Source organism: Lolium rigidum, chromosome 5 (genome assembly GCF_022539505.1).
Source record: "Lolium rigidum isolate FL_2022 chromosome 5, APGP_CSIRO_Lrig_0.1, whole genome shotgun sequence".
NCBI lineage: Eukaryota > Viridiplantae > Streptophyta > Magnoliopsida > Poales > Poaceae > Lolium > Lolium rigidum.
Window position 1 is genome coordinate 248,333,628 of NC_061512.1, and position 25,374 is coordinate 248,359,001.

The window sequence follows — 25,374 nt, forward strand, 5'->3', positions numbered from 1 at the left end:
CACATGTATAACTGCCTAACACAGGTGCCAGTTATGGCCATGTAAACTTTGTGTAAACACGACTCAGCAACTGCTATGAAATGAACGTTCAACTGATCCCAGGTGTGCACACTGCCACATACCCAAGAAACAAAAGGTAACATTTTGGAAGCATAAACATCTTTCAATCAAATGCATTTGACAGACCACAAACACATAAGCCTGTGTGCCGGTTATTACTTCGTACCTTCAGCATGGATGAAACGTCATCCGTGAAAAATCTGTCCTTTCGCCTATAACAGGTTAACAATGAATAGTGATCCTATTTCAATGCCGCCGCCTCGGCGGCACGAAACAGCAGTGTTTCAGCTTCTCTTTTCTTTTTCTTACGCGAGGGCACTTGGGCCCTCGCTCTAGATTACAACATCCTCTATACTACAAGTGGGTTCGTGTGCCGGGGACAGATAACAGAACACTCTCAACGAGCAGCGAAGGTACCTCCAAAAGGCCTGCGTCTGTTCTACTACCACGAGGAACAAGGGAGAGCAGCGCTTGCATCGGATCAGATTTTGTCATGGAGGTTAACAACCAGATCATGCGCATCGTCCAGCAGCCTCCAGACGTCCAGCTGCCCAGCCATGCTGTTGCACTCCCGCAGTATCTCGTCCATGCTGCTGTACTTCTCAATTATCAGCTTCCTCCTCTGCAGGACGCAGGCCGCGATAGCGTAGAGCAGTAGGTCATCGGTCGGCGGAGCGTGCAGCCTTATTCTTCCCCAGGTGGTCCTCCCAATCCCAGCACGTATGGCTGCCTGATCTGCCCACATCACCTCCCAGAGGCACACGGTCTGCTCGAAGGTGAGCTCCCTCCTGAAGAGAACCACCACCATTCTGTACACAAAGAAGCAGTCCTCAGCCTGCAGTTTCTGCAGGTGTTTATACAGGTGTGAGTCCTTGCGCTTGATAATCTGCGAGACAGTCTTCAGCTGCCGCCTTATTCCAACCTCATCAAGCCTGAAGTTATGCCTGGCTTTCCTCATGAAACCAACAAAGCACCAAAATGCTGCACAATCTTCCTCCATGACTGCAATTATTGGTGATAAGAGATCACTCATACCTTGGCAGTAACCAATTTCAGGATCGTAGACTGCATAAGCTTCAAGAAGTCCAACCAACCGAGCAGCATGATAGATCATGTGGGGCTCTAAATGGTCATAGTCTTTCAACCCAACAGATGCTGCAGACTGTAAAGCTTTCTCTTCAGGGACTTCAGCCTGGCTACTGGAGAATGAAATCCATTCTGTGTTTGCCCGGATAGCATCCAGCCTTATAATGCGCTGCCATGTGGCAAAGTCCTCCGAGGTTCTGCTAGACCTAAAAATATCTGACTTGAATGAAGTGCTCCTGGCAAATTTAGGATCCGGATCACAAGCCTCTTCGCCACAAACGGATATCCTTACAGACTCATCTTCATCCGATGATTCAGAATCTGAAGATTCCGACTCTGCTATGCATGGATATGCATCAATTAACTCAACGGTGTCTTCATCCATAGATTCTACAACCTCATCACGTGTAGTGATTTCCGGTTGCTCGGCCTCGCTGTGTTCAGGCTTCAGTTCCTCAAGTGACCCTGGAGTGTTCACAACATTGACATCTTCGAAACAAGGCGATTCTGATCCTTCAGCACTACTTCCTAGACCAGAACACTCCTCATTACTGACTTCATTTATTGACTTTAGACCACTTCCTCTGTACCCATTCAGAATGTGCTGGCACTGCCGCCTCAGTTTTTCATACTCTTTCCTGAATCAAAAGCTATGTTAATCCAAAGATCCTTGACAGATTAGACATGTTATTAATAACACTAGGACATCATAGTGTTACTCGCTCATCCGCTTTAGGCAGTTACAAATTCACATCATACTAACTAATCAGGGGAATAAGAAGATAGTACTTAGCCAAATATTTATTTATCGCTAATACAGTATCACATCTTTTTAGTGGCTCATGGAATCATGGTGTACTGAGCAAAATGTTTCTTATTAATTATTTTTAACTGGGTATTTATGAGCAATTCAAACTAAGCATTCCGGCAAACCAATAAAGCAATGAGTGGTCTAAATAAAAACATTAATCTTTACAGTAATGAGTATGGTACCTCTTTTTTATCTTGATGGTATTCCGTTCCTCTTCAGAACTATTTAAATCATATCTGCACATAAAAAATCAACAAGATAAATATATCTGGATTTGATATGGCAAAGCATACGAGCAAGAGCATAGCACAATCTAATAATTTATGACACCATGCTATGCTGATGAGCTAAATTATGACTTAATGTGTAGTGCGGTATTTGTAGCATTTATAACAACCACAAACTGAGGTTAATATTACAAATCACATTCCTACATTGGTCACATATGTTTACAAGATAAGGCCGCAGATCACTCTCATTGAAGATCAATTAGTACGAGATTTAGTAGCACATATTCCCATCCTGTATTTTGAGTAGACTAGTTCCAATTATGAAGACAGGAGTGTTGATGACAGCAGAAGCTACCACAGGCACGCATGGCATACCAAAAATGACATTTACTAACGCTCATGTGTTGTATGTGTGCACATATTGTTTTGCAGGACAACAGTTTGTGAGAATACTACTATTACTGTATTACTACAGCTGTATGTGCCTATTTCCTTCCTAAAACGTCCGCTAATCATCTCATGCGTGAAAGTACAAATTTTAGGTTTGATACTACTGAATAAGGGGTATTAGGACCTAAAACATTACATAATGAGGAATTTCTTGTACAACAAAATAGAAACTGCATAGATCCATGAGCACATTCTGCTGAAACTGAAAACAAGTTTTCCCTCCTTTAAGTAAGCAACTAAGCATGTCATTTTTAGAGCTGTCTAGAATTGCCTTTATTATTAGGAAACTAGAGAAGTTTGAAAAATGCTGATTTTGGTTTCTAGAATAAAATGCCAAGACAGCAACTACCATTTTCAAATTAATACATTAAATTTAAATACTATGATACATAGGGTCAACCAATTCCACCTATTTGGCATAAGCCAGTACTGTATGAATATTACAAGTCAAAATCAGCATGGCAACAGTTTGTAGTGCACCTACAAATATCCAGGATAGTAGGGTAAAAGGCCAGTTTATAAAGTGTAAACCAATGCAAACTGATGCAGCATCAGCTCATTCAATATTAACATCTCAATTTTGATCAATGATATGAATCTTACAGATTATACTAAGAACAAAAGAGACCAAGTAACTCACACTCCTAGTAGGAAGGGCCAAACCTCTGCCCGAATGCCAGGTTCAATACCCTGGTACAATAAAAAAATGTTATTTTTCAGCAGGTTGAATTGAGCTGCAAGATGCATAACATAATGTATTGGTACTAGATATGTATATATCTCCAACTAAGCACAAAAGATAAGCAGGTACATACGCAAGACATATATCCCAACAAATAACTATACTTACCCCACTACGAACTTTCTTTAGAACCTTCTTTCCTCCATCACGAAGTTTCCCATTGGCCGAAAATTGACCCTCCCACTGCTGACGAGAAAGTACTCTCTTCCTTTTCCTTCGAGACCATGGAGATTTAATTCCACCTCTGATAAAAAGAATTGCTATGTTTTAGCAAGCAAAACCAGCAGAGATATTCATAATTAAAAAATAAGCTCGGCAAGCCAACTAACAGTGTAAGTGGCTATATACTACAGTGCCATACTTCAGTCCAGTGACATGCCATGCATATTTCGTTTACTGTTCATAGGCACATAGATATGGTGTCAAAATAGGGAATGCTTAAAGCCCTCATTGATCGTACTACACACCTTATATGAATGCATCATACTTGCATGAGAAATAAAACAAAGGCATACGAACAAAAGACACCAGTGTGAAGATAATAGAGATGATCAATTTACCAAATCAGCTAAATATGGAATAACTTCCTCGTAGTTACTGTTTTTCGAAATAATTGTTATACTATAACTGGGTATCAGTCAGGACAGGTTAATTATTAACAGTATTGATCGATTTTATGCCGTTCAGGCATATTTAAATCAACCATATATATAGATTAACCTTACATTAATTTTCAAGCATATTAGTTCAAGCTTAAGAGCAAATCCAGAGTCAGCACGAGAGGGCATGTTGGGTCAGCTTAGCTGAGAATACTTCAATGAGAATTTATTATCATTTACATGCTTTTTTTTATCGGTAAGAATAAGCTGTAAGACAACATGACAAAAAGTAAAACTTGAATGTATGTAGTATGGGAACTAGAGGTGGCACACAAGCTTAGAAGGCTCATCATTGATAGTGTTTCCTAACTCCATGTCAGCACAATTGCACAGTCAGAAGGAAGGAGCTCGATTATGTAGGTAGCCATTAACAATGCCAAGGTTTCACTCTCTCAAACCAAATAGAAGCATAACATATTCAGTATTGCTATATTTTTAAAGAGTGATTCAGTATTATTTCTCGTAACAAAAAATGCTTTCCTTAGGGGGCACGGTCACATCCAATGTCACACATACCATGGCAGATATCTAACACTAAGCATCAACAGAAACAGCCTGGAGGACCTACTAACCTAAGAGAGCGGCAAGCAAGCTACCTCTCGATTCAAACACCAACACGGGCCAGTACCTGAACTAATCCTTGAGGCGGCCACGCAATACATTTGCATTTTTTTTTTTTTGAGAATAATACATTTGCAATTTGACCATGAACATTATCACTAGAATAGACAGAAGCCCACCAGACCATAACTTAGATGCCTGAACTAACAAAAGAGGCATCTTGCAACTAAGCCACCCGTTGCAATGGAAAGTGACTGAACACACAATCCATTTACAGTGGCGCACTAAGCCAAGCGGCCACTCCACCATGCATTCTGATCCAGACTGCAAATGTAAAGGTACACTGGATCGAAGCACGTAGAAACCCTAATCTGAGCGTTCAAGTGGCTTCCAGGCCGGCAATTCCACCACGGCGAGGCGTGCCAGATTCCGCAGCGCCAGATCAAAAGCTACGCAGGGACTAAAAAGGTCGCATTTTTACTGCTAAATAAATAAAAGAGCCGTCAATCCGAAGGGGGAACCCACCGATCCGAGCGCGGGGAGGAGGAGGCCGCCGCGGGCGAGGACGAAGACGGGGCTGCCGCCGCCGCCGCGGCCGAAGCGGACGGCAAGGCGGGCACGGAGGTCCCCGCCGCCGCGGAGGAGCTGGAGGAGGCGGCGGCGACGAGGAGCGAGCGGATGTGGATCCAGGAGGAGGTGGGCGGGGACGAGGCGGCCGTCGGCGAGGAGGAGTTGGACGGAGAGGTGGAGGTGCTGGATCGGCGCAGGGCCTTCATGTCCGTCCCTCTCTCTGTCTCTGTCTGACCCACCTACCCACCCCGGACGCGCGCCCGCCACCAGCCCGCCGCACTACCAGCAGCACCGCCGCCCCCGCCTCCCCGGCGCCATGCCCGCCGCCCCAGGATCTCGCCGCCGGCCACCACAGGGTTGTTAATCTAGTTTAAGTCTGTGGCAAAGCTTCTGGGAAATGGCGAGACAGAGCTAGAGAGAGAATGGAGGGAGCATGTGACGCCAATAAAGCCGCACACAAACACAAGGAGAGAGGAGTGGGTGGGTGCCGTGCGCGTTTAAACGGGTCCGGTCCGGACTGCCGAGTGGGTCCCACTTGTCAGTCTCAGACGAGTAGATGACTAGACCTACCACTAGGACACGTATTGTAGTGTAAGACACTCCAACGGCCCCGCATTCAATACTACGGCGTCCTCGCCTTCTAGGTCAACTTTCTTCCAACATCTTTTTTTCTTCTTCTCTCTCTCCCACTACTCAAGAGGTTTATCTCCAAATGTCCAATGGCGCCTCCTTCAAGGAGTAGATAAAACTTGCTAAATTGTTGCTCTTTCTCGCGGTGCTGAATCTTGAGTCAACCATTTGGCAGATCGGAGGAGATCCAATTATTGGAGAGGCTGATCTCCACTGGCTTTCTCCTTCTAGGGGTACATAAAAAATGTTGGGTTGAAACAAGATTTGCACATTTGGTATAGCCAGGAGAAGAGATGCTCTTCCTTCTTCCTTGCGGTGCTGAATTTTGAGTCAACCATTTGGCAGGTCAGGAGCAGATCCACACGGTTCGACTAGTATTATCATCTTTTTTCTTTTATGTTAGCTAGACAAAGGGTGATGTATGACCATGAACTAGCCGAACGTCATGGACGCGAGTTTGACTCTCGAGCCGACACGTTTAGCTCGTGGAAGACATCGACTTTTTTTGTCAACGGATCAGATGCGTTTTGGCTCCAGGGAAAACGGGACATCTTTTCGTCTTGTCCTCGTGGACTCTTTGAACTGGTCGCGCGCGCGTTCGTTGCGTTGGGGCGACACGCTGCGGCTGCTTGCCGATAGACATCAGCCGGAGAATACGCCGCCGTACGTGCGCATTCATGGTACGTGACAAAATCTCGCTGTGATGATACCAACGTACTACTCCCTCGGTGCATGCATGGCTTCATATGGTAGCTGCCAAATTCATCTGCGTACGTCATAGTACACGCGTTTGAATATTTTCTACCGCGCACGAACCCAACCTATATATGTTGTCGGCTTGCACCGTTGCACGGTTGCTTAAACACCTACACTTCTAGAGATGAAAATACAGCACAGGCTTCTTAAACAGAAACGGAAATGAAGTTTTGCAAAACAGAAACGGAAATGAAACAAACAAACAAACAAAATACTAGCTTTTTTCAGTAGAAACAGATGTGAAAACGAAATTTCCATTTTCAGCTTGCATGAAATTTCCGTTTTAGGACTGAGGCGCACGGCTCAAATCAACAAACTCATTATATGACGTTGACAAGCCGACTTTCAAATTAAGTGTCACATCCCAAAATTGGCAAACATGTGATCTCTTCGTGCATTTGAGGAGGCTTCCACGGTTCGACCTTTCACCTAGCTCCTAGTAAATCGAGCACCTTGCTAGACTTAGGGAACAAATTTGTTGGTTTACTTGAATGTTTGAGACTTTTTTTTTAATACGATTTAAGGGTTTTCTTCGTTCCAGTGCATCCCTCCTTGGGCGGACCATATTCGGTCGTTATTTGTTTTCGACAATATCTGGCTCCATTTTTTGTTTTCAGGGTTCCTGTATTTGTTTTCTTTTTCTTCCGCATAAAGTATGAAAATAAATGTGGCAACACGGTTCTGTTCGTTTCCGCTCCATTTTCATCCTGGCTACAAACGCCACCAAATTCTCATAGGGGTTTCTTTATATTAACATATCATTATGGTTGATATTAGCAAGCTAGAACACACTACTCTCTTTGTTGCGACTTGCGAAACGTAAAACAACACAATCTTTGGTGCACAGCTGGACATATTAAAAAATGTGTATAAGCACAACAGTATTTGTTGCGAAATAATTTTATTTCACAAGTATTTGAAAAGATGGAATCACAGACAAAGTTGTGAGTTTGTTTCAAGAAAAAGTCAATTGTGCCTCACATTTTAGGACGCAGCGGGTACGTTTCGACCTAAATTTGAAGATAGGTATTGTAGAGTCAGAAAAATATTGATCATTCTCACAGGGGAGGTCAGATCTACCAACATTCATGTTAGCTTGGCACATTCATAATCGAGAGGGTTTGCCCGCACACCGAAGAACTCACTACTATGCAAGTTCTTCTAGACCGTACCTACTCCCCCGTCCTTGAATAAGAGTACTTCTAGCGTTTTGTACTAAGTTAAACTTACTAAATTTTAACCAACTTCATAGAAGGAGTAACAATATATATGAAATCAACATAGTGTATTATGAAATTAAATTTCAAGATGGCTCTAGTAATACTAATTTAATTTAATGTTATAAATTTTGCCACTTTTCCTTTAACGTTGGTCAAAGTTTATTATTTTTTAACTAAGGACAAAAGCTAGAAGTTAACTTTAATTTAATGTTATAAAATTTGCCACTTTTCCTACAAGCTCCAATTGATCGATTTGGCGCATCCGACGTTAACACAGATTATTGGTTGTTTGCAAAACAAACAAAAAATCACAAAAGGGACTAGAAGGCCCCCAACACATTGAAATTGGAGTTTAGAAGGTTGTTTGTTAATTTTTGTTTACTTATTCTTACATGCGATTTTTACATACAAATCATGTGGCAAAACAAGAATGCATTGGATGAAACTTATGAGAGATGTTTTGTGTATTAGAGCTACCAGATGTCCTATTTTTCGTTCTCCAAAATCGACTTAGAGGCCCCCTTAACAGTTTTGGGCCATGCGGATAGTTTTGCCGACTCTGCAATTGGGGCAAAGTCAGATGCCCTTACTTGAGCTTCTAAATCCCAGATTTCTGCGTTTTTAGTTCTTTGATCTAGCAAAAAAAAAAGTAAATTAAACAACATGATCAAAAAAGATGCAATCAACGAGCATGTGGAGTACACTGATGCTCAGTAAGATTATTCAGAAGCTTGGTGTGGGAAGCCTGGTATTCGACCTCTCATATTATTATGCCAAGGCTTCGGACTTTCGGAGGAGTCCCAAATGCTGGATTCCATAGCATAATGATCCAGCTCGTTGGGCAACACATGCAACTCGTGATTAATATTTTGTTGATCGGGCGCGGAGCCTCAAAACATGAGCGCGTGGAAGTAGGCGCAGCAAAGATCAGCGCGCCTACTTCTGCTCCGTTATTCTAAACCGAAGGAGCAAGGTGATTGCGTCAGTCACATACTCACAACGTCTCAAAAAATGTTACAGTACATTGTCTGGCTACGTTCGGTGCAGCCAATCGAGGACCAAAAGCAGGATGGTTGATGAGGTGATTGCAAATCTTTGCCGCGGCAGGGCATTTGAAGAAGGCGATCTGCATTTTCCTGTTTTTCTAATTGGAGTAACTGACTTGTGGCACCGCACTTACATATACACTTTTTAAAGGCATAGATTTCGCTTGAATTTGCTCGAGGAACGCAGGATTTAGGACCGGGTTTCCACTCCAATTAGACCCGCGAATTTCCAGGTTCTACATAGTAGCTCAAACAAAATCCGGCGATTCTCCGCAGACAACTAACACAGGCAAAATGGAAAATACTTGGCAGCAAGCCAAGAACCCAACAGCGGCAACGACACGGCTCCTCATGCGGCCAGCAGCGTGTTCCCCAGAGCAAGACCGATGCTTCCGAATCTCAAGTTTTCTATCAACAAAACCACAACACGATGAGTGATGCAGGGGAGCACAACTTCACATGGCGACGCATGCACGATAATGATAAGAATAGATTGATAGATTTCATTTCGGGGTGCCCTATATTCTAGGCCATGTACTTCTATCTAGTCTTTCGCCGCGTGCTCATGTGAAGGAGTCACGTACTCACATGACCTGGCTGATGCTCTCAACGGAAGGGGAGAAAAAACAAGATAGTAAGCTGACCATTCTTTACTGGGAGCGGCTGTGCGTGAGGACAATAGCTGGATGCGGAGACTGCAGGGCAAATGGCAGAATTGGCCGGTGTGGCCGGCAAGCCGGCGGTCACCGGCCACCGAGTAGCAGCGCGCACGAGGGTGGCGCTCATGGTCCATCACTCGATCGTTAAACATACAATTTTTAATGAATCCGTTGGTTAATCTCCCTGGTATTCAACTAAGAATGTATCCGTTGGTCGATAATAACAGCGACCGGACGTTATGGCGCCCGCACTCTATCCCGCACATCTGTTACAGATGGAGATTCGCGAGGCAAATTATTCGCCCCACCCAACTCGCTCTCACCTCGCTACAGTATCTGACCTCCTCTTCCCTCTCACCGGGCCGCTCCTTCCTCCTCTGCGCTGAAATAGCCGGCCGGAGATGGAGAGGAGAAGGCGCCGGAGTACATAGCAGTAGTATTAGGATTAGGTTATGGTCCTTAGTGGCGTATGGCGCGCATGCCGGGAGAGAGGTGGTGGATCCCACCGGCTGGATCTGGCACTGCATCGTCTTCTTCCTCGACCTCATGGAGCTCCGGCGGTCGGAGCCAAAAGTGTGGCAGCTGAGGGAGATGAAGATCTCCGTAAATAATGCCGTTTCTCGCGGATCTGGTAACTGGCGATGCAGCGGTGGCCTCCTCCTCTTTGTTCATCATGGTGGTGAGAGAGAAGAGGGTCGGCTACTTGCTGCTTGTGGTTGGCTACCGCATCTGCAGCAGGGAAGCTCGTCGGCTTCTACTCGGAGGTTCTTCACGGCGCCGTTGTCGTTGTATCCTATGGCTGAAAGGCAGCCCCTCCATCGGAGGATTACCACGGCGCCACTGTCGCCGTATTTCACGGCCGAAGGGCGGCCCCTCCACCCTCGTGTGACGGCGACAGGCCGTCCTCAAGGCAACAGCAACCTCCGTCAAGCGTTCATGCCGACTCGGAGGCTCTCCAGTTTCGTCGGAGTTGGCTCCCACCTCTGCGCCCCAAGTGGTCCCGTCCCCGGTGGCGTAGAGGTTGACTCCGGCGAGCTTCGTCGCGGTGAAGAAGGAGCTGGACCTGATCGCTTTTCTGGTTTTATTCTAGGGTCCTCAGTGCAATTTGTAAGGGCCAGCTTGTAATTTGCTTGTTTCCTTTAGGCCTTATCTGTAAAATGTACTCCACCGCGGAAGAAATGAAGCCCTAGGTCCTTCGGGACCTTTCTTGTTCAAAAAAAGATGGAGATTCGCGTGCGGTTATTTTGCAAAAGACCCCGGAACTTTCTGCTAATCATGAAGCAGTTCAAGGAGACGATGGTATAAATTGGAAAAAATACAGAGCTAGGAACCCTAAAGAGAGCCTCCCGTCCGGTCGTTCCAGCCACCGGCCGCCTCAAGGGCCTCATACACGCGGGATCTTTGGCCAGCCGGCCGCGCCCACTGATACGTCTCCAACGTATCGATAATTTCTTATGTTCCATGCTACTTTATTGATGATACCTACATGTTTTATGCACATTATATGTCGTATTTACGCATTTTCTGGAACTAACCTATTAACAAGATGCCGAAGAGCCGCTTGTCGTTTTCTGTTGTTTTTGGTTTCAGAAATCCTAGTAACGAAATATTCTCGGAATTTGACGAAATCAACGCCCAGGGTCCTATTTTTGCACGAAGCTTCCAGAAGACCGAAGGAGAGTCGAAGTGGGGCCACGAGGTGGCCAGATGACAGGGCGGCGCGGCCCAGGCCCTGGCCGTGCGGCCCTGTCACCTGGGCCCCTCGTGCCGCCTCTTGACCTGCCCTTCCGCCTACAAATAGCCTCCGTCGCGAAACCCCCAGTACCGAGAGCCACGATACGGAAAACCTTCCAGAGACGCCGCCGCCGCGAATCCCATCTCGGGGGATTCAGAGATCGCCTCCGGCACCCTGCCGGGAGAGGGGATTCATCTCCCGGAGGACCCTACACCGCCATGGTCGCCTCCGGAGTGATGAGTGAGTAGTTCATCCCTGGACTATAGGTCCATAGCAGTAGCTAGATGGTTGTCTTCTCCTAATTGTGCTTCATTGTTGGATCTTGTGAGCTGCCTAACATGATCAAGATCATCTATCTGTAATACTATATGTTGTGTTTGTCGGGATCCGATGGATAGAGAATACTATGTTATGGTGATTATCAATCTATTGTTTATGTGTTGTTTATGATCTTGCATGCTCTCCGTTATTAGTAGAGGCTCGGCCAAGTTTTTGCTCTTAACTCCAAGAGGGAGTATTTATGCTCGATAGTGGGTTCATGCCTTCATTGACACTCGGGACAGAGTGACGTAAAGTTCTAAGGTTGTGATGTCTTGTTGCCACTAGGGATAAAACATTGATTCTATGTCTAAGGATGTAGTTGTCGATTACATTACGCACCATACTTAATGCAATTGTCTGTTGCTTTGCAACTTAATACCGAATGGGGTTCGGATGATAACTCTGAAGGTGGACTTTTTAGGCATAGATGCGGTTGGATGGCGGTCTATGTACTTTGTCGTAATGCCCGGATTAAATCTCAATATATTTATCATATCATGTACATGCATTGTTATGCCCTTCTCTATTTGTCAATTGCCCGACTGTAATTTGTTCACCCAACATGCTTTTATCTTATGGGAGAGACACCTCTAGTGAACTATGGACCCCGGTCCTATTTTTTACATCGCATACAATCTACTGCAATACTTGTTTTACTGTTTTCTTGCAAACAATCATCTTCCACACAATACGGTTAATCCTTTGTTACAGCAAGCCGGTGAGATTGACAACCTCACTGTTTCATTGGGGCAAAGTACTTGGGTTGTGTTGTGCAGGTTCCACGTTGGCGCCGGAATCCTCGTTGTTGCGCCGCATCACATTTCGCCACCATCAACCTTCAACGTGCTTCTTGACTCCTACTCGGTCCGATTAAACCTTGGTTTCTTACCGAGGGAAACTTGCCACCGTGCGCATCATACCTTCCTCTTGGGGTTCCCAACGGACGTGTACATCTACGCGCATCAAGCAAATTTCTGGCGCCGTTGCCGGGGGGATCAAGACACGCTGCAAGGGGAGTCTCCACTTCTCAATCTCTTTACTTTGTTTTTGTCTTGCTTTATTTTATTTACTACTTTGTTTGCTGCACCTAAACAAAAACACAAAAAAATTAGTTGCTAGTTTTACTTTATTTACTGTCTTGCTCTCTATATCAAAAACACAAAAAAATTAGTTACTTGCATTTACTTTACTTGATTCATCATGTTTCATTTTAATTTTACCACAAAAGACATACCGGTAGGACGTGGGTCCATAGTTGGGAGAAATAATATAGAAGAATTTTTCAATCATGTTAGTATTACTGAAGATTTTGAAGATAGACACTTGGTAGAACTTGCACCTACCTATGAAATTGCTGCTGTTGCTTTAGTTCGCATGTTGGAAACTAAATTTGTTAATCTCAATCCTATAATCCAACACATGTTTCTTACACTTGGTGATATGGAAGAAGGGGAAAAGAAAGATTTTGTTTTAGAAACTCTTCTTAGAGAATTTGGTGGTCTAGCAAGAGAGGCTAGAAAAGTTTTTGCTAAATTTAATATGCTAGGTTCTCATACAAATTTTGTTGGTCTCCTTGAAAAAATGGACATGGATAGAATAAGGTACACTAATAATATTAATGATGGTGGGGAGATCAAAGCACCAATATCATGTAAACTCCTAGCTATGAATGATGCACTAGAAAATAACTATGCTTGGCTTGTTCCTGAAAATTTGTTCGATGAGAATAGCAAGCCCAAGACTAATGAAAAGGGAGATGCTGAAACTTATGTATCCAATATACTATGCTTGGTTGAGAAAACTCCCAACTCTCAAGGTAATAATGTTGATGCTTCTACTCTCGATGTTACTTGATTTACACTTTCTGCGCCTAGCTGAAAGGCGTTAAAGAAAAGCGCTTATGGGAGACAACCCATGTTTTTACTACAGTACTTTGTTTTATATTTGAGTCTTGGAAGTTGTTTACTACTGTAGCAACCTCTCCTTATCATGTTTTTGTGCCAAGTAAAAGTTTCTATGTCAAAGTTGATGTTATATTTGGGATCGCTGCGCAGAAACAGCATTGCTGTCTGTCACGAATCTGGGCCTAAGTCTCTGTAGAAAATTCGAAAAAATCTGCCAATTTACGAAGCGTGATCCTCAGATATGTACGCAACTTTCATTAGTTTTGAGTTTTTCCATTTGAGCAAGTCTGGTGCCACTTTAAAATTCGTCTTTACGGACTGTTCTGTTTTTGACAGATTTTGCCTTTTATTTCGCATTGCCTCCTTTGCTATGTTGGATGAATTTCCTTGATCCATTAATGTCCAGTAGCTTTATGCAATGTCCAGAAGTGAAAAGAATGTTTGTGCCACCTCTGAACATGTGAATTATTAATTGTGCACTAACCCTCTAATGAGTTTGCTTGAAGTTTGGTGTGAAGGAAGTTTTCAAGGGTCAAGAGAGGAGTATGATATACTATGATCAAGAGGAGTGAAAGCTCTAAGCTTGGGGATGCCCCCGTGGTTCACCCCCGCATATTTTAAGAAGACTCAAGCGTCTAAGCTTGGGTATGCCCAAGGCATCCCCTTCTTCATCGACAACATCATCGGGTTCCTCCCCCGAAACTATATTTTTATTCAGTCACATCTTGTGTTCTTTACTTGGAGCGTCGGTTTGTTTTTGTTTTTGTTTTTGTTTGAATAAAATGGATCCTAGCATTCACTTTGTGGGAGAGAGACACGCTCCGTCGTTGCATATGGACAAATATGTCCTTAGGCTTTACTCATAATGTTCAAGGCGAAGTTTCTTCTTCGTTAAATTGTTATATGGTTGGAATTGGAAAATGCTACATGTAGTAATTCTAAAATGTCTTGGATAATGTGATACTTGGCAATTGTTGTGCTCATGTTTAAGCTCTTGCATCATATGCTTTGCACCCATTAATGAAGAAATACATAGAGCTTGCTAAAATTTGATTTGCATATTTGGTCTCTCTAAGGTCTAGATAATATCTAGTATTGAGTTTTGAACAACAAGGAAGACGGTGTAGAGTCTTATAATGTTTACAATATGTCTTTTATGTGAGTTTTGCTGCACCGGTTCATCCTTGAGTTTGCTTCAAATAACCTTGCTAGCCTAAACCTTGTATCGAGAGGGAATACTTCTCATGCATCCAAAATCCTTGAGCCAACTACTATGCCATTTGTGTCCACCGTACCTACCTACTACATGGTATTTCTCCGCCATTCCAAAGTAAATTGCTTGAGTGCTACCTTTAAAATTCCATCATTCACCTTTGCAATATATAGCTCATGGGACAAAATAGCCTTAAAAACTATCGTAGTATTGAATATGTACTTATGCACTTTATCTCTTATTAAGTTGCTTGTTGTGCGATAACCATGCTTCGGGGAACGCCATCAACTATTCTTTGTTGAATATCATGTGAGTTGCTATGCATGTCCGTCTTGTCTGAAGGATCTGCCACCTTAATGATTGGAGCATGCATATTGTTAGAGAAGAACATTGGGCCGCTAACTAAAGCCATGAATCATGGTTGAAGTTTCAGTTTTGGACATATATCCTCAATCTCATATGAGAATAATAATTATTGCTACATGCTTATGCATTTAAGAGGAGTCCATTATCTCGTTGTCCATGTTGTCCCGGTATGGATGTCTAAGTTGAGAATAATCAAAAGCGAGAAATCCAAAATGCGAGCTTTCTCCTTAGACCTTTGTACAGGCGGCATGGAGGTACCCCTTTGTGACACTTGGTTGAAACATGGCATTGCAAAGATCCGGTAGTCCAAGCTAAGTAGGACAAGGTGCGTGCACTATTAGTACACTATGCATGAGGCTTGCAACTTGTAAGATATAATTTACATAACTCATATGCTTTATTACTACCGTTGACAAAATTGTTTCATGTTTTCAAAATAAAAGCTCTAGCACAAATACAGCAATCGATGCTTTCCTCTTTGAAGGACCTTTCTTTTACTTTTATTGTTGAGTCAGTTTACCTATCTCTCTCCACCTTAAGAAGAAAACACTTGTGTGAACTGTGCATTGATTCCTACATACTTGCATATTGAACTTGTTATATTACTTTATGTTGACAATATCCATGAGATATACATGTTATAAGTTGAAAGCAACCGCTGAAACTTAATCTTCCTTTGTGTTGCTTCAATACCTTTACTTTGATTTATTGCTTTGTGAGTTAACTCTTATGCAAGACTTATTGATGCTTGTCTTGAAGTACTATTCATGAAAAGTATTTGCTTTATGATTCAGTTGTTTACTCATGTCATTACCATTGTTTTGATCGCTGCATGCATTACATATGTTTACAAATAGTATGATCAAGATTATGATGGCATGTCACTTCGAAATTATCTTCGTTATCGTTTTACCTCGCTCGGGACGAGCAGAACTAAGCTTAGGGATGCCGATACGTCTCCAACGTATCGATAATTTCTTATGTTCCATGCTACTTTATTGATGATACCTACATGTTTTATGCACATTATATGTCGTCTTTACGCATTTTCTGGAACTAACCTATTAACAAGATGCCGAAGAGCCGCTTGCTGTTTTCTCGGTGTTTTTGGTTTCGAAATCCTAGTAACGAAATATTCTCGGAATTGGACGAAATCAACGCCCGTGGTCCTATTTTTGCACGAAGCTTCCGAAGACCGAAGGAGAGTCGAAGTGGGGCCACGAGGTGGCCGGATGACAGGCGGCGCGGCCCAGGCCCCGGCCGCGCGGCCCGTCACTCCGGGCCCCTCGTGCCGCCTCTTGACCTGCCCTTCCGCCTACAAATAGCCTCCGTCGCGAAACCCCCGGCACCGAGAGCCACGATACGGAAAACCTTCCGCAGACACCGCCGCCGCGAATCCCATCTCGGGGGATTCAGGAGATCGCCTCCGGCACCCTGCCGGAGAGGGGATTCATCTCCCGGAGGACCCTACACCGCCATGGTCGCCTCCGAAGTGATGAGTGAGTAGTTCATCCCTGGACTATGGGCCCATAGCAGTAGCTAGATGGTTGTCTTCTCCTAATTGTGCTTCATTGTTGGATCTTGTGAGCTGCCTAACATGATCAAGATCATCTATCTGTAATACTATATGTTGTGTTTGTCGGGATCCGATGGATAGAGAATACTATGTTATGGTGATTATCAATCTATTGTTTATGTGTTGTTTATGATCTTGCATGCTCTCCGTTATTAGTAGAGGCTCGGCCAAGTTTTTGCTCTTAACTCCAAGAGGGAGTATTTATGCTCGATAGTGGGTTCATGCCTTCATTGACACCCGGGACAGTGGACGTAAAGTTCTAAGGTTGTGATGTGCTCGTTGCCACTAGGGATAAAACATTGATTCTATGTCTAAGGATGTAGTTGTCGATTACATTACGCACCATACTTAATGCAATTGTCTGTTGCTTTGCAACTTAATACCGAATGGGGTTCGGATGATAACCTCGAAGGTGGACTTTTTAGGCATAGATGCAGTTGGATGGCGGTCTATGTACTTTGTCGTAATGCCCGGATTAAATCTCACTATATTTATCATATCATGTACATGCATTGTTATGCCCTTCTCTATTTGTCAATTGCCCGACTGTAATTTGTTCACCCAACATGCTTTTATCTTATGGGAGAGACACCTCTAGTGAACTATGGACCCCGGTCCTATTTTTTACATCGCATACAATCTACTGCAATACTTGTTTTATCGTTTTCTTGCAAACAATCATCTTCCACACAATACGGTTAATCCTTTGTTACAGACAAGCCGGTGAGATTGACAACCTCACTCGTTTCGTTGGGGCAAAGTACTTGGGTTGTGTTGTGCAGGTTCCACGTTGGCGCCGGAATCCCTGTTGTTGCGCCGCATCACATTTCGCCACCATCAACCTTCAACGTGCTTCTTGACTCCTACTGGTCCGATTAAACCTTGGTTTCTTACTGAGGGAAACTTGCCACTGTGCGCATCATACCTTCCTCTTGGGGTTCCCAACGGACGTGTACATCTACGCGCATCACCCACCTCATCGTCGCCGGCCTCTCCGCCACTCTCCTCCCATAGGCGGTCTCCGGCGCAGGATCCAGACCGCGAATGTGCATTCTTCTATCTAAAATATTCGAAAGAATGTGTGCCGCACCACCGCCGTCTTTGCTCGCACCGTCACCGTCACTCGCACCATCCTCGACCCCGATGGGCGCCAACCGGCGGCTGGTCCCTGACGCCCTCCGCAAGATCTGCGTCCTTTTTTTTCTTTTCTTTTCTTCCCCTTTTTCTTTTGTTAGATCTTGTTGAAGCTCCTGGATCGGCTGCTGATTTTTGTTATGATTTTTGTTATGGATCTTATGGATCTTCTTTAGTTTTTTCATGGATATCGGATCTTCTATATTTTTGTAATAGATACTTTCTTGACTGTACAATGACTGTAGTAGATTTATGAAGATCTAAAAAGAACTTTACAGATGATACGTCCATAACGTATCTATAATTTTTTATGTCTTTATGCAAATATTATGCGTTTGACACTTGTTTTTATTAAAGTTTATGATTTATTTGGACTAACCTACTAATATTTGCAAAAGTGAACAATGTTCTTGTTTTAACACTTTGATGTGTAGGAATTACCAAGAATACAAGAGAAAACCATGTTGGAGTCAAATCGGGACTTTTCAGAAATCTGTTTCAGATCTTTTTTCAAAGATGGTCATGTACTCATGTTACGGGTCGAAGACGGTGTCAAACAGAAAACTCCACAACTAAAAAGTTATTGGAAATTTCGCAAGGAATGTTCTAGACATAAAATTTAATTGATTTCGAGTCCAGACGGCCGAAAAAGCCCGATTTTACTGCAACCCTAGATGGGGTGACGGAAATCCGAGAAGCTATATAAAGGGAGGAAACCTAACTCGTGGGGGACACCTCCACCCATGAATTACAGCCGCCAAAAGACACGTTTTTGCCTCCTCCATGGATCCCATCTCCACTGGGGAGGGCTCCCAAGAAGCCATGAAGGAAGGGGGCTAAGGGGCGGCGTTCCCCATGATGCAGGTGGCAAGGAAGGAGCTCCTCGCGCCGCCGCCGCCCTGCACCTCTCGCTGCCCCCTTTACCATCTTCACCGCCATCTCCATCACCAACTCCTCCTTGTATACAGTGGTTCATACTCCCACACACCTCTGTACCATCATATGTAAACATGGTGTTTGATGCTATAAGTTATAATCCTATGATCTATGCCATGTTTGTGTAGTTTATTTGTCTTTTGATTGCTTGGTTGAATGTCTTTGATTTATTAGAGTTGTATGTTGATATGGTACAGTCCTTTGGTGTCCATTATATTTGTGCGCGCATGGATTAAACATCATAGGGTTTGTAGTATGTGTAAGAGAAAGGGGGAAGTTCTGCCGGAGTGACAGAAACCTAAGGACTCGAACCGGAACGTTGCACGTATGGGAGTAAGATGACCATTAACTTAAGTCTATGGTTGGGGAAACCTTAATGCATTGTTAGTATTTACGGATGCTTGCTAACAATCCAATCATATAGTACTTGTAATCCCTAGTAGTGGAGTGCTTGTATATTTAGCCTCTCCCACATAGAAAACTGCATCGAAGACAATGCACATGATCTATTCGCTAATTAAACTTGGACAAAGCCACCACTATTACCGCCACTTTTTCACACTCATGATATTGTTAGTTTATGGTTACTTAGTATATTTTATTGCTGCAGCACTAACATTTACTTTCTTGTATTTATTATCTTGCAAAGCTATATCTCCATACCCATATTATTGCTCTAGTATTATTTCCTAGATAAACAAACGTCTAGTGTGCGTAGAGTTGTATCAGTGGTTCATAGAACTTGAGAGAACATTTATCCTACCTTTAGCTCCGATCCTCGTTAGGTTCGACACTCTTACTTATCGAAAAGGCTACACACGATCCTCTGTACTTGTGGGATATCAAGATATTTTCTGGCGCCGTTGCCGGGGAGCAAGAGCGTCTGGGTGAATATTCTTGTGTGCACTTGTTTGCTTTATCTCTAAATAGTTTTTACTTCCAATTTTAAGTTGTTCTCTATCTTATATGGATAGGGAATGCGAATTACACACACAAAAAAGTAGTTGTACTTGCTACCTGAAAACATTTTCAAAAAGAAAAGTGATTGGAAAGATGATTAATGGTTAAGTGGGGGTCGACTTTGAACACTTGTGTTCATGCCTATGAATCCAAAACAAATCTTTCCATGGAAGCTTTTCAGTTAAAAACTTGTACATATTGGTGTATATTGTATATATTGTATATATTCCTCTATACCATAAAAGTAAAGTGATAATTGTAGTTTCTAGTTACTTGGAAGTTGATAGTTTTGCTTTGTTGTCCAGAAGCAGATTTTTTATGCTTCACCGTATAAAATGTTTAAAATCACCAGAACGTGATATTGATCTGAAATTTCTTGAGTGAAAATTAATGTTTATTATATTTCTTTCATTGGACTAACTTTTTCTGATTTGAGTTACGTAGCTGTCTCAAAAAATTCGATCTTTGCCGACTGTTCAGTTTAGACAGATTTCTGTGCTTCATTTTAAAAAATCGTGATAAATCTCAGAATAGTATTTTGATCTGAATTTTTTTGTGAATAAACCTGAAATTATGATATGTCTCCCATTAGTTTTGAGTTTTTGAATTTGAGCTACATAACTATCGAGTATCATCTTTACAGATTGTTTAGTTTTGACAAATTTCTTAGTTTATTCAATATTGTACTTGGTGTTATTAGTTTTATTAGTTTTTCGATGGAAAACAGAAATCATGAATACCTTAGTATATACAGTGGCTAATGTTGAGTAAATATTATGAAACTTGGCAATGCTTGAACATTAGTGGATTTTTTTTAATGAGTACTAACCCTATTAATGAGTTTTGTGAAGTTTTATGTGGATGTAGCTTATAAGTTTTAATCAATATGGTGATATGAGATAAACAATAAGACGCAAGAGCTCAAACTTGGGGATGTTTTGGTGCATCACAAGAACATATTCAAGAAGATACAATCATCTAATCTTGGGGATGCCCGAGTCATTTCCCTATTCATCAACTAACATGAGGTTGTCTCCTTCATACTCTATATTACCCATCCACATGATATTTATTGTATTAACTTGTATTATAGTTGTTTTTATATGTTTTGGTTTTATCTTCTTTAGTTTTATTAGGCTCTTTATTTTGTTTTTATTGCTTCTTTACTTTCACTTATAATTTGAAAACAACAAAAAATAGTTTCTTTTGTTTTGCTTCTTTGTTTGGTTCTCTATTTTGATTTTATTTGGTTTTTTACTTTTGATTTTTTTAGAGTTTTCCTTGCTGTAGCTAGCATTATTAGATCTTGTTTAGCCTCTGGTATTTTAGTTTATAAAAAATAAAGTACCAAGTTTTACCCATTTTGCTTAGTTGATGCATATGTAAAGAAAATTGCTTTTCTGTTTTCAGCATCTACTGCCCACTGCGCTATTTTTCATATTTTACTGGAAACTAGAAAAATCATGTAATTTAGATAGATTATGTATCACCTAATCCTCTGCATGCACAGAAATTGGCAAAAATTTATGGCATGTTTAAGTGCACCTAAAAATTACGTTTTCTAGCTGCTGTTTTTCTGAACAGATTCTAACTTTTGTTGCAAGAGTGGCCTCTTAATTTGTGTTTTCATTTTATTCTTTTTGGGTCTTACCTTTTATTTAGAAGTTGGTGATGGCATGTGTTTGATGGAAGGGGTTGGGAAACCTCAAGAGGAAGGTATGATGAGCACAGCGGCTAGTTTTTCCCTCAGAAAGAAACCAAGGTTTAATCGACCAGTAGGAGAAATGCGTGATTTCTGAAGGTGTTGCTGGCTGACTATTGATAGGGCGCACTACCGGCGTCAGCAACAACGTGGAACCTGCACACAACACAAACACAATACTTTGCCCCAACTTACAATGAGGTTGTCAATCTCACCGGTTTTCTGAACACAAAAAATTAGACTTATCGAGTGGAAAAAGATGTTTGCAGTAATAAAAAAGAACAGAGCTTGCAGAAGATAAATAAAACAGGATTGCAGTTGATGAATTTATCAGTGTAAAGAAAAAGGACCGGGGTCCACAGTTCACTAGAGGTTTCTCTCCATAAAGATAAATAACATGCTGGATGAACAAATTACAGCCGGGCACTTTGACAGAATACCGACCATACATGACAAGATGATTACTATCAGATTTGTTTGAGCATTACAACATAATACGTAGACCGTAATCTAACTGCGTTTATGATTAATAATCCACCTTCCGGTTATCGTCGGAACCCCTTCCAGGATTAAGTTGCAAGCAACAGATTATCGTATTAAGCAATGTGTGTAAAGTAAACAATAAAATTACCTTTGGATAAAATATTGTTGTTTTCTCCCTAGTAGCAACAGCACATCTACAATCTTAGAAGTTATTGTCACTCTTTCAGAAAACTAGAGGCATGAACCTACTATCGAGCATTAATACCCCCTCTTGGAGTCACAAACATCTACTTGGCCAGAGTATCTACAAGCAACAGAGAGCAGGCAAGATCACAAATAACATATGACATGAATATGTAATCGATCCCAACATAGTATTCAACATTCATCGGATCCCAGCAAACACAACATGTAGCATTACATAAGGATGATCTTGATCATGTAGGGCAGCTCACAAGATCTAAACATGAGGCACAAATTGGAGAAGACAACCATCTAGCTACAGCTATGGACCCATAATCCATAGATGAACTACTCATGTATCACTTCAGATGCGGGCATGACGATGTAGATGCCTCCGGTGATGATTTCCCCCTCCGGCAGGGTGCCGGGGAGAGCTTCAGAACCCTCCCAAGCTAGGGTCTACAATGGTGGCCGCGACGGAACTTTTCGTAGATGGAGGCTCGGGTGTTCAGGGTTTTCCCGAGATCGTGATTAAATAGGAGGAGGGGCGATGTCGGTGGAGGCCAGGGTGGCCCACACCACCCCTAGGGGAGGGCCAGGGCCAGGCCACGCCAAGGGCTGGCGTGGCCGCCCTGCTGCCCCCCTTCGACTCCCCTCTGGAATTTGTCTTTGTTACGATAAAATTTTGACTTTACCTTTTGTTCATCCAATTCCAGGAATATTTTATGTACAACTTTTCTGAAATACAAAACAACAGAAAACAGGGAACTGGCACTGTGGCATCTTGTTAATAGGTTAGTACCAGAAAATGTATAAAAGTGCAATGAAGCATGAGCAAAACATATATAAATTGGTGTAAAACAAGCATGGAGCATAAAAAATTATAGATGCGTTTGAGACGTATCAGTTGGCCATTTAAGCAACCTTTCTGTAACTCTGAAAAATGATTTGGTTTAATAGAAGAACTTTGGAAATATTATCTATTGCGCTAATGTCTAACCGCAGAAAAGAATGGGAAAGTTTTTGTGTTGAATTTTTTTCACAGAGAATGAAGGAGCACCAAACAGAGAAATATTGAAGAATGGCCAAATTCATAAGCTTGGGGATGTCTCGATCCGCATCCCTCTTCATCAACAACCCCTCAGTTTGCAAACCTTTAAACTTCGTTTTTCGAGCAACATAGAAACTTTAATAAACTTGGAGCGTATGTATCTTATTATTTATTTGTCTTAGCATCAACACAAGCTGTATTAAATAGTTGATCGTCATATCTTTTATTTATCTCTTCTTTGGAGAGGTGGTTCAAAGTTTAGTAAACTTAAAGATGATGTGTAAATGATATTGTTTAGTAGTTTATTTTTTCTTATGGTTAGTTTCAACTAGCTAATAGTGTATATTCTGTCATTTCGATCTTAACATGCATTGTCCTGTTCATAAGATGGTATGGCATTGTCATATTCTCTTTTTATGATTTATTTGGGTTGACTTGGCGCATGCTTACACCATGTTATGACTACAAACCAGTCACCTCAAGCCTCTATGATCATTTAGTTTTTTTACTTTAATATCACTGTATGCTTTGATTAATAATATTTTGTCGCTATGCATGATTATTGCCATTATTGCTCTCTTAGTTGGTCGCTCTCAGTCTCTTGCTAGCCTTCACATGTACTGAGTATGAACTCTACTCGTGTATTCAACGCCCAAAAACCAAAGTTTGACAAATGTGCCCACCATACCTACCTATATGTGGTGTTTCACCGCCAATTCAAAGTAAATTGCTTGTGTGCTACCTTTAAAACCTTCAAAAGTTATTACCTGTTTTAGCCCATGAGGAAGTGTTGGATGCTTTATTGTCTCTTTCATGTTTATTTGGCTTCACACCTTGACTAGCATGCATAATGTGCTAGTCCCTAATATTGCAAAAAGAGCAGGCAAACGGGTGCCCAGCCCACTAAATATAAAATAAACAAATAATCTAATAAATCTCCTAACACTATGGGCTTGAGAAATCATGAATTTAGCTTGTTCAAACAAAGGAGAAGAGAAACTTTATTGTTCTCTCTATGGAAGCCGCTCTTGAAGCCATTAAGCATGAAAGGATGATAAATCATTTGATGCCATTCGTTGACATAGACATACATACCTCTCAAAATATATTTTCAACACCTCTGTTTTATTTAAAATAAAAAGCTCTAGCACATGATGAATCCATGCTTCCCTCTGCGAATGGTCTTTCTTTTACTTTTATGTTGAGTCTTCATCCTCTAACTTTATGCACCAATTAAGAGAGCATAGTTATCATTCTTAGTATAATGTACATAGTCCCAAAATTTATTATTGCTTGATTCATGATTATATTATTGCTTGTTCTCAAATTAATTGTATCTAGTCACCCTTTGAACTTTGAAGGTGCCCGGACATTTATTTTTTGTTGTACAAATTCAGGCAAGCAAGATACTACTCCACCATGCTTTATTATGGTCATTACAATCTTGTCGATGTTTATAAATTTCATACTATGAACACTTAGTTCGTTGATATCTTTTCATTAGGTAACATGATTGCTAAATTTTATTAATTATCTATACATCATTTGTTCATTTGTTATACAATTGTTAAAGACCCGATCATAGCATTCAACATCAAAAATTATATTGTTTTTATCGTTTACCTACTCGAGGACGAGAAGTAACTAAGCTTGGGGATGTTGATACGTCCATAACGTATCTATAATTTTTTGATGTCTTTATACTAATATTATGCTTTTGACACTTGTTTTTATATAAAGTTTATGGATTTATTTGGACTAACCTACTGATGGCGTGTGCTTGATGGAAGCGGTTGGGCAACCCCAAGAGGAAGCTGTGATAAGCACATCGACAAGTTTTCCCTCGGTAAGAAACCAAGATTTAATCGACCAGGAGGAGAAAGGCGCGACTTCTGAAGGTGTTGCTGACTGACTATTGACAAGGCGCACTATCACTACAAGAAAAGTTCTGATAGACAACGTCCCAAAATCGTCAACTAAGGGGCATTTTTCGTCGCCTATGGGCCTAACCCGACGATATGGGTTCTGTTGTCGAAACTGCGTCAGGCAAAGTCCAACGACGTTTTTTCGGTCCGTCGCGCTTGGGCGCCCTTCCGCCACGAAAAATCGGACCGTTGCGCAAGTGTTTCCGGGAGCCCGTTGACCGCCGACGTCATGCAACCGACACGTGCGGACGCCGTTAACCGGCGCTAACGGCGTTAACCGGCCGAAACCCCGTGGTAGATGGTAGGCCCACACGAGGCCTCGCCACGTCTTAAGCGGGCCGGGCCGGATGTCATAGTTTGACCGGTCAACTATATAGCCGGGCTGGTCCATTAGTTACGTGGGCC

General features: G+C 42.1%; 1 protein-coding gene across 1 annotated transcript; it reads right to left on the bottom strand.

Moving 5' to 3' along the window:
- Positions 1-204: 204 nt before the first annotated feature.
- Positions 205-5,405, bottom strand: LOC124653651 (rab GTPase-activating protein 22-like). The gene is made up of 5 exons (XM_047192720.1): positions 5,125-5,405; positions 3,488-3,623; positions 3,278-3,327; positions 2,140-2,193; positions 205-1,784 (listed from the first exon to the last, which is right to left on the bottom strand). The coding sequence occupies exons 1-5, from the start codon at positions 5,373-5,375 to the stop codon at positions 542-544; spliced, it is 1,734 nt and encodes a 577-aa protein (XP_047048676.1). The 5' UTR covers positions 5,376-5,405; the 3' UTR covers positions 205-541.
- Between the last annotated feature and the right edge of the window lie 19,969 nt (positions 5,406-25,374).